General features: G+C 42.7%; 1 protein-coding gene across 1 annotated transcript in view; it reads left to right on the forward strand.

Moving 5' to 3' along the window:
- Positions 1-16,797, forward strand: part of SCTR (secretin receptor) — a 28,600-nt gene extending 11,803 nt beyond the window's left edge. Inside the window, exons 3-13 of the mRNA XM_073304707.1 lie at positions 1,972-2,082; positions 7,584-7,687; positions 8,064-8,161; positions 9,205-9,337; positions 10,542-10,695; positions 10,794-10,854; positions 12,971-13,040; positions 14,889-14,980; positions 15,095-15,233; positions 15,419-15,460; positions 16,615-16,797. Coding sequence (XP_073160808.1) covers positions 1,972-2,082; positions 7,584-7,687; positions 8,064-8,161; positions 9,205-9,337; positions 10,542-10,695; positions 10,794-10,854; positions 12,971-13,040; positions 14,889-14,980; positions 15,095-15,233; positions 15,419-15,460; positions 16,615-16,797 — 1,187 coding nt within the window. The remainder of the gene's footprint in view (positions 1-1,971; positions 2,083-7,583; positions 7,688-8,063; positions 8,162-9,204; positions 9,338-10,541; positions 10,696-10,793; positions 10,855-12,970; positions 13,041-14,888; positions 14,981-15,094; positions 15,234-15,418; positions 15,461-16,614) is intronic.
- The last annotated feature ends 342 nt before the right edge of the window (positions 16,798-17,139 follow it).

Raw genomic sequence — 17,139 nt, forward strand, 5'->3', positions numbered from 1 at the left:
TCACCTGCAGCTTGCCACACTGGCCAAACAGGAAATTGAAATTCAAAAGTTCGCGGGACTTTTCTTGTCTACCTGGCCAGTGCATCTGAGTTGAGAGTGCTGTCCAGAGTGGTCACAATGGAGCACTCTGGGAGAGCTCCTGGAGGCCAATACCGTCTAATTGCGTCCACAGTACCCCAAATTCGACCTGGCAAGGCTGATTTCAGCACTAATCCCCTTGTCGGGGGTGTAGTAAGGAAATCGATTTTAAGAGCCCTTTAAGTCAAAAAAAAGGGCTTCATCATGTGGACCGGTGCAGGGTTAAATTGATTTAACGCTGCTAAATTCAACCTCAACTCCTAGTATAGACCAGGGCTTAGATTCCAACAGCTTTGTGCCACATGAGAATCTGGCCTTATATGTCCAAGGGCAAAAGTAGCTGAAAACTTGTTTGTTTCCCCTCCCATCCCCCTCGCCCCATCATCCCTAGAGAAAACCATCTCCCAATATTACAGACTTGCTGGTGTTGAAATTGATATTATACTCTGTGAAATGAAGGAGTTAGAACAAAAACAACGAGGAGTCTGGTGGCACCTTAAAGACTAACAGATTTATTTGGGCATAAGCTTTCGTGGGTAAAACCCCCCATCCTTTAAGGTGCCACCAGACTCCACGTTGTTTTTGTGGATACAGACTAACACGGCTACCCCTCTGACACTTGGGACTTAGAACAGTTTGTTTCACAGGTTTTATATCAGCTCTGTTGACATTGAGCTTTTAAACCCAGACAGCACAGCAGATCTCAACATAAACATCACTGGGGTTAATGTATGGTTTGAGTGAATTGCAGTAGTTAAATTATATTGCATAGAAGTAAACTGTTGCCAGGTCAGATAAACATTCAAGCGGAGGCATTTATCAGAGCTGAAAGCCATTGGCCGTGAGTAAGCTACTTGTTTCTAAACATGATCACAGTCATACAGGAAGAAATCAGTTGAAAAATGTCAGTCTGATGGCTGCTGGTCCTGTGAGGTACTCAGCACTGTGTAGAAAGTGCCACGCACTTTTCTCTCTCTCACGTTTTTTTACAGAAGTCTTGTTTTCATTCTGCATCACAAAGCAAAAACAAATTTTGAAATCTGGAAATTTTTCACAAAATGTAATTCCTGTTTTCCAGCCAGCCCCATTCAACAAGGCGTTCAGCACCTGGCAGGATTGAGCCCTTAGTCTGCAAATGCAGCATTGCGCCAGCTGCCTTGTTTCTCAGTCTGTTAGAAAACGGTGGTGGTGAGAGGGGAAGGGTGGCTAAAATGAATATAACTGAGTGACAGTAAGTGTAACTTTTTTCCATATACAGATAGCAAAACAGGTCATCTTAGTTTGAATGACTTGTGCTTAAATGAAGAGAGCACCAAAACAAGAAAGAACAAACGTAAAGTATCCATGCGCAAGCGCGCGTGCGCGAGCGAGAGAGAGAGCAAAGGGTGTGTTCTTCTCTGCTAACAGTCTGAACTCAGAATGTCTGCCAGTCATTGCAGAGAGCAGAGACCTTAGTGAGTTAAAGGTGCAATACAGAGAAAAAGTCACAACAGTTACATCACTAAATACATTGCAGTGGGATCTCAGATCAATAATGGTTCAAAGGTGGGGCCTCAAATTGAAATAATTGGTGGGAAAGTAGGTTCAAACAGTACAGTCTCAAAGGCATGGGCTTGTGCAAGAAATAATGTCATTAGTCAGCCCTCTGTCAGATTTGACTACTATTTGGGAGGGAATAATGATCTCTCTTTCCCCCTAACTTGTGACTAGCTGCTGTAATTTGTTTCCTTTATAATCACAGTAATTGCTTTTCTAGAATAACTAAATTAAGTTTTGATCTCTTACAGCAGGAAAGCAATCGAGAACCACAGCTGAGCCCAGAATGTTTTTATTCTCTGAAGATGTGACTGTCCAGGGAATATGTTCAATGATGCTTTTGTTCTTACATCTTAGGCAGATGTGCTGGAATGTGGGATAACATGAGCTGCTGGCCTTCTTCTTCAATTGGTCAGACTGTCAATGCTCATTGTCCAGAATTCTTCCAAATGCTTACTGGAAAAAAAGGTAAAATAAAGTAATTTAAAAGAAAATCCTTTAAATGTCATTCAATTTTAAAAGGGGACACTGCCAGGTCAGATTTCGTTTTTAGAAAACCTAAACTAAGAAAAAATGTTTCCATATTTTTTTAAAGGCCAGTGACCAGAATTCTGTGGTGTTTGCAGCCTGAATATTTTCATCATTGTACTAATGCAGTAGAGCCTGAAAATGAAATTGACTAAAAACAAAAATAAAACTAACTACTCTCTTTTTTTATTCTGGTGATCCATAAGGCTCAGACAGGGATGAAGAACGTTTTTTTTGGTTTTTCATTTCAAAAGTCTTATGAAAATATAACTTATTTTATACTTAATTTAAAAAAGAAGAGAAAAAAGGTTGAAATTGGAATAAAATGTTTGAAATTTTCAAAACAAAATGTTTCAGTTGACCCAAATTGATTTTTTTTTATTTTCAGTTTGAAAAAAAAATCAACTTTTCATCCCGATTCAGGATGGGGAAATCTTTTGAAATGTTGAATATTCTCATGGGGTGGGAAAACCATTTCCCAGACAGCTCTACTCATGATGATTTTTTGGCTGGAAAAGCACAAGCCTCTGTATGCTAAAAGCACGGCCACTAATTCAGCCACTAGAGGGAGCTGCTAACACTTGAGAAGGTCCAATATTTAGTCTGTCCAGTAGAAAACAGTAGCATACATATCAAAGTTAGATGGTGATTGGAGTGGAACAGAGGTCGTACATCCAAAGGTTACGATCTGAAATCATGGGTGCATTCTGTTACCGGAAGGAAGGGGAAACCATAACTCTAGCAATTCTAAACTTAATTTGCCCTTAATATACTGAGTGTCCGAATTGTAGTAAGTCACTAATAATAAGCAATGATCAAAGTGAGTGGGTTCAAAACAGAATCACAAGACAATGTCCACTAACATTAAAAAAAATTTGACACTGTTCATTTAGCATCTTGGGTTGAAACCAACAACAGTTTATTTCCAATGCAGCTACATTCTGTTCTATTACATATACTATGACTTGTTTGTGACTCATACATTCAAACTCTTAAAATGCCTACGGTCCTGTCTTATGCAATTTTAAGGGGAAAAACAAATATACAGAAGATTTGTTTATTTGAAAGAAAAACAACTGCCAAAAGTTTGCTCTCTTAGCCACTTAGTTACAAAGAATACTGATAGCCACAAATACAAAGGAATCACATGTTAGGGACACAGATGGGTCTGAACCAAATCCTCGATCTAAACATCCCGCAGCTCTGGGATCTAGATCTGTATCTGCATCACAAACATCTTGGCTGATCCCCACCTGTGTAATGAGCTGAAACAAAAGTCAGGACCCAAATATTGTTTGAATGAAGGTCAGATCCAGATCTGAATGTTGAGTCTTACACTCATTCGGGATGGAGTCTCAGCAGAGTATAAAAGAGAGCATGTCGTGATTTCCTGAAAATATAAATATTTCCTAAAAATCAAATACTATCATTAAAACAATACTCAGGTACATCAATATTAAATTTCCTTCCTGATTAAGCATCTAAAGCTCTGCACTTTTGTGCACACACCCACCCCTTTATCATGTCTTCTCCTCTTTGACACACTTAGAGCCTTTCCTCCTACTCTGGGTTGTCAGATATAGGCACACTTCTAGACCCACTTCTAAGCACTGCATTTTGGTTTACCTTAATGTTGCTTATCTCTGTCTGACAGAAACACACCACAGTCTGCTTCTACAGTCAAGGACACTTGTGCTTGACTTTGTAGGCAGGCTGAGAGGGAAGGATGGGGTGGGGAGGCGATGGGGAAGATGGGGATTGTAAGGAGGAGATGCTCCTTCTTCTCCTTTTTGCTGCTGTGCTGCAGCACAACTTAGAAAAATGTGACTCAAAATTCAAACCTGACCTTTCCAAAGACATTAGCTAGAGCAAGGCTTCCATAAAAGTAAATAATAATCCAATATCTGGCACATCTCTAATGCCTGCCACCCAAGGAGTTCAAAGCCTGGGTCAGGCATCTTTCTTTTCCACCCTATCTTTAAGTGACAGCCTTTTTCCAGGGGCATAGTAAAGTCAGAACAAAACATGGAGGGGCTGTCAGTATATCAGAATTGTCCAGTCTGGCGCAGCAGCCCAAATATTGTGCTGATTTTTTTCTCCAAACAATACTACTGACTCCAATGGGGTGCCACAGGGCATGAGTCAGTGCAAAATCTCCCACGGTGTGCATCTTAGTTGCTTTTCCTTCTCTCCCTTGAGTATTGGAGGGATCTTGCCAGACTCTCCCGCTGCAGAAATGTGATAGCTTAGCTTAGAATCACTGGAAAAATAGAAACCATGTGATACCATTCAGGAAAACAAAACTTGTCAGGAACCAGCTGCGGTCATTGAGGAGCTGAATATGGCCCTCTGAGTCACGTCTCTGCACTGGAAGAGTACAAGAGATGGAGAAGAGCAAGTGGGTTTATCCTGAGAATGGTTGCTGCTGAGGTTGGCATCCATGGAATTCTGACCATACTGAAGCATTGGGAGTTTGATTCAGTATGGCTAGTATTTCACCCCATATCTCTAGAGTAGATGAGACAGTGGTTGCTTCTGGCTGACAGTTGCACATGGCTATTGCTGTCACCCAAACTTTATTTCTTGGCAAAAATACATTTCTCTTCAGCACACCATGTGGGTTAGATGGCTATAGCGGCAACCGGTCAGAGATACTTTTCTCTGGTGATCTGATGTTGGCTTGTAGCTTGTCTAGGCCAAGACCAGGACTTTTTTCTTGTACTCTGAGGTGCCTAATACAAGTGTGAGCACTATGACACCAATAAATTTAAAGGTTTCAGAGTAACAGCCGTGTTAGTCTGTATTCGCAAAAAGAAAAGGAGTACTTGTGGCACCTTAGAGACTAACCAATTTATTTGAGCATAAGCTTTCGTGAGCTACAGCTCACTTCATCGGATGCATACTGTGGAAAGTGCAGAAGATCTTTTTATACACACAAAGCATGAAAAAAATACCTCCCCCCACCCCACTCTCCTGCTGGTAATAGCTTATCTAAAGTGATCACTCTCCTTACAATGTGTATGATAATCAAGTTGGGCATTGTAAGGAGAGCGATCACTTTAGATAAGCTATTACCAGCAGGAGAGTGGAGTGGGGGGAGGTATTTTTTCATGCTTTGTGTATATAAAAAGATCTTCTACACTTTCCACAGTATGCATCCGATGAAGTGAGCTATAGCTCACGAAAGCTTATGCTCAAATAAATTGGTTAGTCTCTAAGGTGCCACAAGTACTCCTTTTCTTTTTAATAAATTTAAACACATTCAGTGCGTGATTGGTTCTCTAGAAATTCCACACGTAGATTGCTTCTGATTATGTTGCAAATCCCAGCCTCTTGTGACTTACTGTATGTAAAATCCATACATATGCATGCTCACTAGGGAAAAACTACTGAGGGACATTCCTGTGTATGAAAGTTTCAAGGAATGCATCACACTTCAGTTTGTAAACTGAGTTCTTTCTGGAAGCCGGCTGCTCAACAGACTGGTAATACAGTCAGTCAGGTGCTGCTCTTTTTCCACATGGTAGAAAATACACAGGTATGGTTTACTGCTGTAAGAAGGACTCGTATCCATGTTATAATGCCACAGGACTAAGCTCTCCGCTCCTGCTGGCACACATGCGCACAAATCAGATGTGTTTTCCTTGTAAATCCCATAAAAATACACAAAATATACACACTCACAGTTGGGTTTTTAAGGGAAGAGATGAGCCATCATTCAGAATCACAGCAGTGATTTTGTACAGACTGAACAGAGCCCTCAGACCTGAGGCACTGTTTGTACTGTGATGAGCTGGGGGAAAAACTTGTTGTGGTTGAGTTAAAACCTTTTTCAAACTGATGTTTAAACACGCCCTTCACTTAAGATAGTTGTAAGAAACACTGCAGGGGTCACACCTAAAACATAAAAAAGAGAATCTGCCCAGAAACTAGCACCAGGTGCCTGGCGGGTTCCTCTGGGCGTGACCAGGTGTGTGAGAGAACATATGGAAACTGAGAAGAGACAAAGAACAGGGAGAGGCATAGGCAGAGGCTGTGGGGGGAGCCAGAGTCAGGCAGCCAGCTAGCCAGTGAGTGCAGTGTGACCCTGAAAGGGGCTGGAGAGAGAGAGAAAGAGAGAGAGAGAGCGCGCAAACTTTTGGGTCTGTTAGCTATGGAGGCTTGGGGCTGTGAGCTAGAAGACTGCTCCTCTTGGTTCTGGTTCCTCCTGTGTTCAGAGGAGCAGGACTTTGTGCTCTTCTTGTGGCTAAACAAGGAAAAATACCAGAATCCATCAGTTTCTAGTTCCAGCTGGAGCATCCTGAGGGCCCCAAAATTTAACTAGCCTCTCAAGTCAAAAGGGGCAAGAGTAGTCACTGCTGCAAATCAAACATCTGATCCTCTCATCAGTCAGAGATAAGCAATCAGACCTCTGAGCTAGGGATCTTCAGGAAAATGTCAAACTTCTCTGGGGCATGAATCTGTGGTGCAATGAGTCACAGATTTGCTGTTCCCAGAACACAAACCAGCAAACACCAGATGTACAGAACAGCTTTGCTTATTTATGTTTCAATTAGTAAAATAAACCCTTCGCAACTGTCCCCGGATGCGTGAACAATATCATGAAAAACACATAATACATTGGACAAATATCAATATAATTAACTCGCCACCTCATCAATAAACTGCATGCACTATGCACATAATTCTCTCCCCTGCTCTCTACCCTGAGAAAAAAGCCTGAAGAATTGGTGGGCTTTGTACTGGGCCCCTAAAGGTTAGCAGACTCAGTCCCCGAACTCCAGAGTCAATGTCTATGGCTGAGAATCACATCTCCAGCTCCCCGATGTTCAAGACTAGGGACTCAAGTATCAGAAGGGTAGCCATGTTAGTCTGTATCTGTAAAAGCAGCAAAGAGTCCTGTGGCACCTTATAGACTAGCAGACGTATTGGAGCATAAGCTTCCGCGGGTGAATATCCACTGTTAGTCAGAACACCTCACCTGATCTCAGTTGTTGTGAAGACACACATGCAGAGAAGCAGTCTCCCGTGTTGCCCACAGACAAACAGTATAGGGCTGTAGGGCCTGGTCTAGCTCCCACTGAAGCAGCCAACAGCATAACTCCCATTAACTTCATTAATACAGGATTGTAGGCCTGATCCAAAGCTCATTGTGGCCAACGGAGTCTTCCATTGACTTCACTGGGCTTTGGATGAGGCTCCTAGCCCACTTAGACACTCAGATGATTCATTTTGCTTCTGTTCAGCTACTAAGCTACATAAAAAAGATGCTCACACCGATAGCTGCATTTCACCTGTATTATGCTGTCTGCACTCCGAGAAGGGAACTATTCTGCATGCTGTTGGAACACTGCCATTGTTACTGATCAGCAGGTGGAATAATCATCCCGGTACAGTCGGGAGGCATTACACCTTGCTTTGTTACTGCTGTCACAATAAAGGTTTTGTGCATCGAAACTGCACCAGTGAAGGTTGGTCAGAGACATTCCCGAGACCCGACGTTGCTTGTGGCTATGACGTGAACGACACTGCCAATGAGGAAAGAGTGAGTCTGATTTATTGTTTGTAAGTTACAGTTTGTTGCTTCATGAAACAATGACCTGGGGGGGAGATATTCCAAATTAGTAGCAGGGAGAAAGGATGGTGTTTGCGGTTCAAGTGTGACATTGGTAGTCAGGCGGTAGTCAGGTGTCTGTGTGTATGTGATTGTCTGTCTATCCATCCGTCCCAGAAGATCCTCCAGTTTGCACACCACACTCCTTCCCCAAAAATAGAATACCCATGTTTATGAAAAAAAATATAAATGTGAAACAATACAAAGAAAGACAGTGGATGCTCTTCTCTTAACACGTCAAAATGGGCTGATTTCCAGGAGATATTTAAAACTTAAAGCAAAGATTCAAGTGTCTATCTCTTTACAGCGCGTCTACTTCATGAAGCTGAAGACCATGTACACAGTTGGATACAGTACCTCCCTTGGGACTCTGACAGTAGCCTTGGGCATCCTGGCCTCATTTAGGTGAGGGGAAGTTCTAGGCTGTTTGTTTGAATTTGTTCGGAACTTTCGATTAGTCCAGAAACGCCCCACATTCCTTTGTTTGCTTTCAGAAGAATTTAAATGCTGAAATTTTCAAAATTGTGATAGAAATCGGGGCTGGAAATGCGCTGGGGGTCAGTAGTCCGTCTCCTGTTAGTGCAGGATTCTTCCCCGTAGCATGTTTTTTCTGTGCTTTTGCCAGGCTGGTTTCCAAGATTGGCGCTGTCACCATGTTCTTCCCTTACGAGACTAGCTCACATTTTAATAGTTCTCACCCGCAGGAAGCTTTTCCTTCGCTATTCAGCCTAAATTTCCTTTTTTAAATGCATTTTTTTGGGCCTAAATCTGGAGTAACTCTATTGGCTGCAGTCCAGTATTTCAGATTTTTACCAGCATGGCAGAGTACAAATTTGAGCCCTGGGCATGTATAATTTATGTACTTCGGAGGCTTGATTTTGTTGGTTACTCAACCAAATAAACTTCATTTATCATAAATAATGTATCAGTGAAGTGCTTCGGGACCCAAATGCTTTGCAAACTATAGTCTGTCCTAAGTCTGCAAGCTCTCCAGGCACAGATTTCCCATTGGCTGTCGGGGGATTCAGCACATAGTGGGTTTGCAGGTACAAGACCAGAATCTAGACAGCAGCACTGATGTGCAACCAGTTCTGGGTGGAGGGCAGCAGCTTGGCACACATCACAGTTCAGAATGTGCGGGGAGGGGAAATTTTGGCCAGAGATATTACAGATAATACCCTCGACTTTTACAGCAGTGCCCTGATATCTTCCCTGTAAGAGCAGACATGACATTGTTTTTTCAGATTTTGTCGAAAGGAACCCCTCAGGGCGGGTAAATTGCATGGAATTAACACTGATGTCCCTTTGAAGGACAAAGGGCTAAGTTGCTTCTGCTAGGCTTTGAATCTGTAGGCCCTAGGAGCCTAGGTCTTTGAAACCTGATTACATCAATAAGCTATCCCCCTCTAGAAACATAATTTCATGAGATTTCTCTCTTTTGGGTACAGAAGACTCCATTGTACGAGGAACTACATCCACATGCATCTGTTTACGTCCTTCATTTTCCGAGCCTTGTCAAACTTAATCAAAGACACCATTTTGTTTTCTTCTGAGGATGTTAACTACTGCGGGGCACACACGGTAAACTCCCAGACTTCCAGAATCTTCAGTTCCCCACCCTTCCACTGGAATTTCATCAAGGCAGTTTGTAAGGAAATGCTGATGCAGGAAAGGGAGCCTACTTCCTTGGTCTTTCCTTAACATAGAGAGTTACTGGAGAAGAAAGCGTTCTCTTATATAAAAGCACCTCTCTCTCTCCCTCTTGTCACTTTATTGTGCATGTTAATTGTGTCAAGCTGAAATTCTCACCATCTTTTTACAAGTTTGGGCTAGACGTCGGTTTTATTCTCTCCTCCCAAGGAAGAATCTAAATAGATGGGGGAAGTGCTTTGTGGGAAATCCTGGTTCATTGAAGTCAATGAGAGTTTTGCCATTGATTTTGATGAAGCCAGGATTTCACCCTCTGAGTTGAATCTTGCAGAATGTCACAGGCTTTCTTTCCTCTGTCTGTGTGATTGGGTGGGAGATGGCCACGTAGAAGAGGAAAAGGGAGCACTCATTCGACCATGCAGAGCCTGCCCTTAGCTCACCTGCATAGGCAAGAAACCCTTATCCATGGCTGCCTTAGGAGGCACGAAGCCATAAGCTTCCTCCTCTGCAGCAATGCATTAGTCCCTCCCCCTTCCAAAGGGGTAGAGGCCATGGAAAGAAAGATAGTGCTACATCTGCTCCCCAGTTCAGCCTCCCCACCCCAAACCCATGGAACTCTAATCACCTGTCAGCTATGAAGATGGGCTTCAACCCAGTAGGTTGGGAAAAGGTTTTGCTCTCTTGCATATTCATGATCCATACAATCCTTGGCCTCTCTACTAAGGTTGCCAAATTAAGGGACCAGCGAGTGCTAGCATTTGGCAACTCTCTTAGGTACTTATACAGCCCCCATTACCATACTGCCTGAGGATCTCACAGTCTTTAATGTATTTAGCCTCACAACACTGCTGAGCGGTTATTATCCCTGTTTGACAGATGTGGGACAGAGAGAGACTAAGTGACTTGCCCAGCCCAAGAAGTCTATGACAGAGTAAGGAAGTGAACCCACTTTTCTCAAGTCCCCTACCCACTGGACCCCTACTTCCTTTCCTGTCAACATCTGGAGTAAGCCCACCAATCCGTTTCAATGTTGGATACCAAAAATGATTGTGCATCCATGTTTACCTTCTGACTCTCTGCAGGAAGGTAGATGGAGATACAGCACAAGCAAATGATACTCTCTCTGTTTCCTCAGATTGGTTGTAAACTCATCATGATCTTCTTTCAGTATTGCATCATGGCTAACTACAGTTGGCTTCTTGTAGAGGGACTGTATCTCCACACCCTTCTGGTTGTTTCTTTCTTCTCGGAAAGGAAGTTCTTCTGGTGGTTCATCGCCCTGGGATGGGGTACTGTTTGTTTATCTTTTCAATCAGAATAATGGTTGGGTGATTGTTGATTTATCTGTGAGCGGTTTATAGAACAATAACTGGATTTTCCATTGCAGGTACCCCAACCATATTTGTTATATCATGGTCCGTTGCCAGGCACCTATGTGAAGATATAGGGTAAGCCATTTTAATTAAACACAAGTTTTACTCAAGAGGGAAACATGCAACATAAATGTATAAGCAGCAGCTGCATAGATTATTTTCCCATTGAAAGCCTCGTCAGCTGTTATTACTGTTTAACCCTACTGAATCAAACTCCACTTTGCTGAGGTTCAGTTCGGACCTGAAGGCTGTGCAGATACTTAGACCCTGATTGAGAATTATGACCTTAGGGGGTTCACTCAGATTGGTAAGGGTTTCTGTCACCACTTGCCCAGTAGCCCTGGGAACTTCGGTGCTATGCAGCTTTGGCTCAGGGCCCTGACACCAGCAGCCTACTCATAGCACAGGGATCTCATCTTGCCTTCCACCAGCCTGACTACTCCATGCAGGGTGACACCCACAGCCCACAACCATCCCTCCTGCAGCATCCAGTCCCTCTCACTGGACCCTTACAGAAGTTAAGTTCGCTGCTTCCAAGGAGGCAGAGCACACACCAGCATAGGTGTTGGAATTAAGGGTGCTGGGGGTGCTACTGCACCCCCGGCTTGAAGTGGTTTCCATTATACGGTAAAAGCTGTTTTATCCAGCACTTCACCAACTGGAAAGCTCTATAAATTGGCATTTCTGATCTTCATTGAAATTCCGGTTTATAGTCCGGTTGGTGCAGAGCGAGCAGGGGGTTGGGGTTTGGGAGGGGGTGCAGGGCATGGGCTCTGGGAGGTAGTTTGGGTGCAGGAGGGGGCTCAGGGAAGTGGGTTGGAGTGCGGGAGAGGGCGCAGGGTGCTGGATCCGGGGGCCGGTCACCTCGGGTGGCTCCCCACAAGCAGCGACCTGTCCCGACTGCTCCTAGGTGGAGGCACGGCAGGCAACTCTGCATGCTGCCCCCACCCTGCCCCAAGCACTAGCTCTGCAGCTCCCATTGGCTGGGAACTTGGTAGGACTAGAAGACACTAGAAGACACAGGTATAGTTACAAGGGCAATAAAACCAAACACTTTCTATGACTAAAACCTCAGCAAGTTACAATCTTTGCCTAAGCAGGTTTTCTCACCTATAGTCAGTTGCAGCTGGTCTTGTTTTTTCAGGCCAAGAAGATCCATGTTTGATGAGCTCTAAGGGCACTGCTTCCCCTTTGTCCCCTAGGTGATGGATGCCAAAAAGGCTCTTCTTCTGCTTATATTTCCCAAAGCCTGTTGTCTCTGTTTCAAGAGCCAGGAAGAGTTACTGGGGTTCCAGTTCCATCCCCCATTGTGATCATTAAGCGGTATTCCCCCCCCCACCCCGGCCTGGTTGTTTAGCTTGATGGCTTTGTTTTCCTTCTATGCAGATGTACTTTTCATTGTTCCTTGTGGTATTACCTGGCTCCATTTACACTGGAGACACACGAAAATGGTGAAATAACATTCCTTTGTCTTGGACAGGCTGGGTTTATGCACTGTTTGAAAAACATCTTTCCAACACACATCCATACTTCTGTATACAACCCCCTGTACGTACATGGTGCAATGATATTAATGACCAGTGTGTTACTGGTTTGCCTATGATACCTTACATGACACCTTTTAGAAACAGATTATGACAATAGCGTGTTGGGGCAATGAGTGTGTCTGGCCTGATGTGAGTTACTGTATGATGTGCCCTCTGCCAGATGGCACTAAGGGACTCAGTATGAACAAAATTATTTTAAACTCCTTTTAAATAGGGTTTGTCTACAAAGGCAGCCAGGTTTTTCAAACCTAGTGGATGCCCTTTAAAGCCATCTGGCCTTCTCTTTTTGCACTCTAGGAAGAGACTTGGAGCACAGCCATTTCAAAGCCCGGCTTTGTAGCTGACTTGTAAGAACAATGAAACCTCGTTTCTCAGATGGCTTCAGGTGTTTTCCGCAAGGTTTTTGGATAAATAGGATTGTACTTCATTTTTAGGGCAATATGTCATTTGGCTAGTCCAGATGCAATCTAGCCTCATTGAAGTTTTGCCACTGATGTTAGTGGGGGCAGGAGTAGAATGGAAATTATTTAATATTGTGAATAGAGACCTATTGGAAGAGCTAAGAAATTAAAAACCCTGTGTGAAAGCAGTTGGCATTTGGGGATCTAAAAAGTACGTCTTTTTTCTTCTTCTTATTATTACAGGTGTTGGGACATTAATACCAATGCTGCTGTCTGGTGGATCATTAGAGGCCCTGTAGTCCTGTCTATTTTTGTAAGTCTGTTCTGTGACAAGTGCTTGCAAAGTGCATTTCCAAATGTTGTGAAATCAAAGATTATCCACTTGATGTGGTTTAAAATGGTCTATCAAGTGATTTTAAACTTGTGCCTTAACTGGTGTGATACGATCTCAGTGACTTTTGCTTAGTAGGAGTCAGCATCTCTAATTAATACCTTAGGGCTAACTTTACAAAGAAAGCTCTGAGCTCCCTTCCAAGAAGCAAAAACCTAAGGGGGAATCAGGTTTCCACATCTTGCTGATTTCACATGAACTTCAACTGGCTTGTGGAAGCTTGTTTTGGACTGTTCCATGGGAGGATCTGGAGGAGAAGCAAAAGGGCCGAAGCTTTCAGCACAACGGTCGTTTTGCCTACGCTCTGACACTGCCTCGCTCAACAAAGCCACAACCAGCTTGCTTTAGACTACATGGCCACCAGTTTTAGCTTTTCAACATGAATCCAGGGCCAAATTCTGCCCTCACTTACACCCATTCAACTCTCTTGACCCCAGAAAGATGAACGGAAGGCGGGACAACTGGGCAAGCCAATCAGAAAATTTAGCAGGACCTCAGCATTTCTTTTCATTGACTGCAACAACCTACATTCATACTAGATGGGGTGAGATTTAAATTACAGCCAGGTCAGGAAATTCTGCGATAAAGTGACAAACTTAACTGTGTATTGGGGCGGAGGGGGGGTGTCTCTCCTAGAGCAGCAAAAAGCACAGCTATGAAGATGGCTCACATACATGGCAATGCAATAATATTTTAATGCTTAAAAATAAGGAATCACTCATTTAACAAATCTACATCACACAAAAGCGCATTCCTATTTGCAATGTCCACTGGGGAAAACACAGAAAGGTTCCCCTTCATGTTTACTCAAATTAACCTGAGACCCCCAAAAAATTTAGCCCATTATATTTAATACAGTATGTGTAGGAAAGGGTTAAAAGCTACAGTGTAGTGGCATGATGAAGAAGCTACTGCAGGTGAGTAAATTAATGGGTTGCTAGCTGCATAGTGCCTGGAGCACAGAGTATCCATGTTGGGAGATGTGATGTGAAACATAGATAAGCTGAATTTTATTTCTCCATGCTCCAGTCTGGCTACACTCCTCCTTACCAAGAAAGGAGAACTGAATCTGTATCTGACTAGATCATATTATTTCTACTCTTTGTCTGCAGGCCAAATGAACAGAGAAAGATATTGCTTCCCTTTCCTACTTCCCAAGAAGCAGATCAGCATATTTAGTCGGCTTTCCTCCTTGCGGAGGAAAACGAAAGCACTCCTACAATGGTTACCATTATGACGCCTGCTTTGCCTGTAGTTAGTGTGGATCCAGTATCTAAGATCCCCTATATGCAGAACAAATGGTATCTGTAACAATGATTGTCAAAGAATAATTTTAATGGCTTCCTCTGAACATCTTCACCTGTGTCTAATCAAGCCGGGGCAATCAGCTGGCCCCCTAAAAGCCAAATTTTGAACAGGGGATATTTGAAAATTATGGCAACTATTAATTTTGCCAGTGTGCATCACCTCCCTTTTCTCTGGTGATTTGTCTTGAAGTTTGGATAATGAATCCTGTCCACTATTTAGTTGGGTCTGGAAGAAATTAACCCCTTGGCAGAGGGATAGCACAGGGCCTATGTGCTGCTTAAGTCTTCAAAATAGGGATACATAGGTGAATGTCACTCTCTAGGGGCACCTAGAGATTAATGTAGTTAATTAAATCAGATGGGTAAAGCCAGGCTGCAGGTCCCGTGCAGAGCACAGCAGTGCGCTACTAATAAGAGATTTCAATAGTCTGACCTCTGTCATCCATGTTTGTTGGTTTTACAGGTTAATTTCATTCTTTTTGTAAATATTTTAAGAATCTTAATGAGAAAGCTCAGATCGCCAGAAGGAAGGGGAAATGATTTCAACCAATACAAGTAGGTTATCTCTTCACTATTTAAAAATATATATATTTATAAATACCTCACCTTTAAATAGTTCCCCTTTCTCCCATTTTATGATATCATCTTCCCATTTATTTCTACTCCTAGGAGACTTGCAAAATCGACACTCCTTCTCGTCCCCCTTTTTGGAATTCACTATATCATCTTTGCTTTTTTCCCTGAGGACGTGAACAGCGGCACGATGGAAATTCAGTTGTTTTTTGAATTAGCGCTCGGATCATTCCAGGTGATATTTGACATCTATAACCTTTTAATCAAAGAAAGGACATTTCCCTCCCTTTCTAATACCCCCTCTGCAGCAGTAAAAGCAAGATACTTGATCTGCTTTTGGATTTTTTTTAATCAATTCTAATCTTGAAAAACTGGCCCCGAAATATTAAACCTGGTTGATATGGTTCTGTTATTTTACAGGGCTTTATTGTGGCTGTGCTGTACTGTTTTCTTAATGGCGAGGTGAGTTTTCTGCATACACAGCTCCTATTAAGGCACCTCCACAGGCTCAAGCTTACAGTAGCAATGAGCATTAGTTCAAATTATTCCTTCACATGTGAATCCCCTTATACTTCATCTGTCAGCCTGCTGCCCATTTGCCTAGCTTCACCTCTGAAGTTCCCCACAGTCTTCTTTAGACTTGAGTAACCTATGTAAGTATGTACCATCTGCAAACTTTGCCACTTCTTTGTCCCCCAACCCTTTCCCCAGATTATTAAACACCAGGCCTGGGAGGGAACATGAGAGCATCCTGTTAATCATTGGCCATACTGAAAACTGACCAGGTATTCCTACACTTTGGTATCTGCATCTAAACTAGGTTCTAATACACAACAGTACTTTGCCTGTCAGCCTATGCCTGCTTAGTTCCCTTAATTACCTCTTGTGAGGGAATGTATCAAAAGGTTTATTAGAATCCAAATAAATGATGTCATCTTAGATCTTTGAGGCAGGGACTGTCTTTGTACAGCACCTAGCACGATGACGTCTTGGTCCATGACTATGGGTCCTAGGTGCTACCTTAATTACTGCAGAGTCGGAAACAGTTTTCCCATCCCAAGAGAATTTGAGATTTCAAAAACTTTCCCCCATCCCAAATCTAGCCGAAAAGTCAAAATCTCAAATGTTCACTAATTGAAAATCTGAAAAACAATTTTGGATCGGGTCAATCAAAATGGTTTCCCTTAAATATCAACCTTGAAAAAAGAAATTATAAAATCAACTTAAATTTCTGAATGAAAAAAGCCATTTCAAACACAAAAAGGGAACTTTTCATTCTGAAAATGTCAAAACAGGGTGTTTGCATAATTTAGAAACTTAAAAACAATTAAAAAATGGGAAATTTGTCAAAACCGACCCTTACCCTTTTCTGAAGAAAAAACATTTGTTCAGAAAATTCCCAAATAGCTCTAACTGCAATACAATAAAATAATAGTGTTCAGTACCTTCCTCTATTCTTAAACTCGGGGTTAAATAAAGAGTACCTCATGTGGAACAAACATAAACTTTGGGTAAGGGGAACTGTCTCTCCTTTTCCCATTGTGTTGATTCCCTGCAAAAATGCAAGGTTCTACACAAACTCTCTGACCAAAATGTTCTGTGACTTTACTGCTTAGGTTCAATTGGAAATTCACAGAAAATGGAGGCAGTGGCATTTAAGCCAACACATTCACTTGAATCAGCACCTCAACTCTTCGTCCAGTAATGGAGGAAGTGGTTTCACCCAGGTGATGCAGATGATGAAGCCCAGCCCTCAAGAGCAAAAGAGGCAGACTATCCAGAAGTCAAGTGTAATTTAGCAGACAAAGTGCAGTCCAGGCTACTTCTGTCCTAAGACACACATGGGCTGCACCAACTCCCATGGTCTGCACCAGGAACTTCCTGAATGTAGCCGAAAGCAGAACTTGGCCCTCTGTCAACTGTTCTTGCAGCAGATCTGTTTGTCTATATCCTATATAGTGGTTTTACTACTATGGTTATTTTGCAAGGATTCTGCTCTTTCCTCTCCCCACCCTTCCGGTTCCATGACAGCTGAAACCAGATTATATACAACATTCCTTGTACCTACATTACTTGAAGGTACTGAGAAAGCATCTGGAAGAAAAGCTGCAAACATTTGAAATGGGGTGCCTGGGCTATAT

The sequence above is a fragment of the Lepidochelys kempii genome, chromosome 11, assembly GCF_965140285.1.
Source record: "Lepidochelys kempii isolate rLepKem1 chromosome 11, rLepKem1.hap1, whole genome shotgun sequence".
Lineage (NCBI taxonomy): Eukaryota > Metazoa > Chordata > Testudines > Cheloniidae > Lepidochelys > Lepidochelys kempii.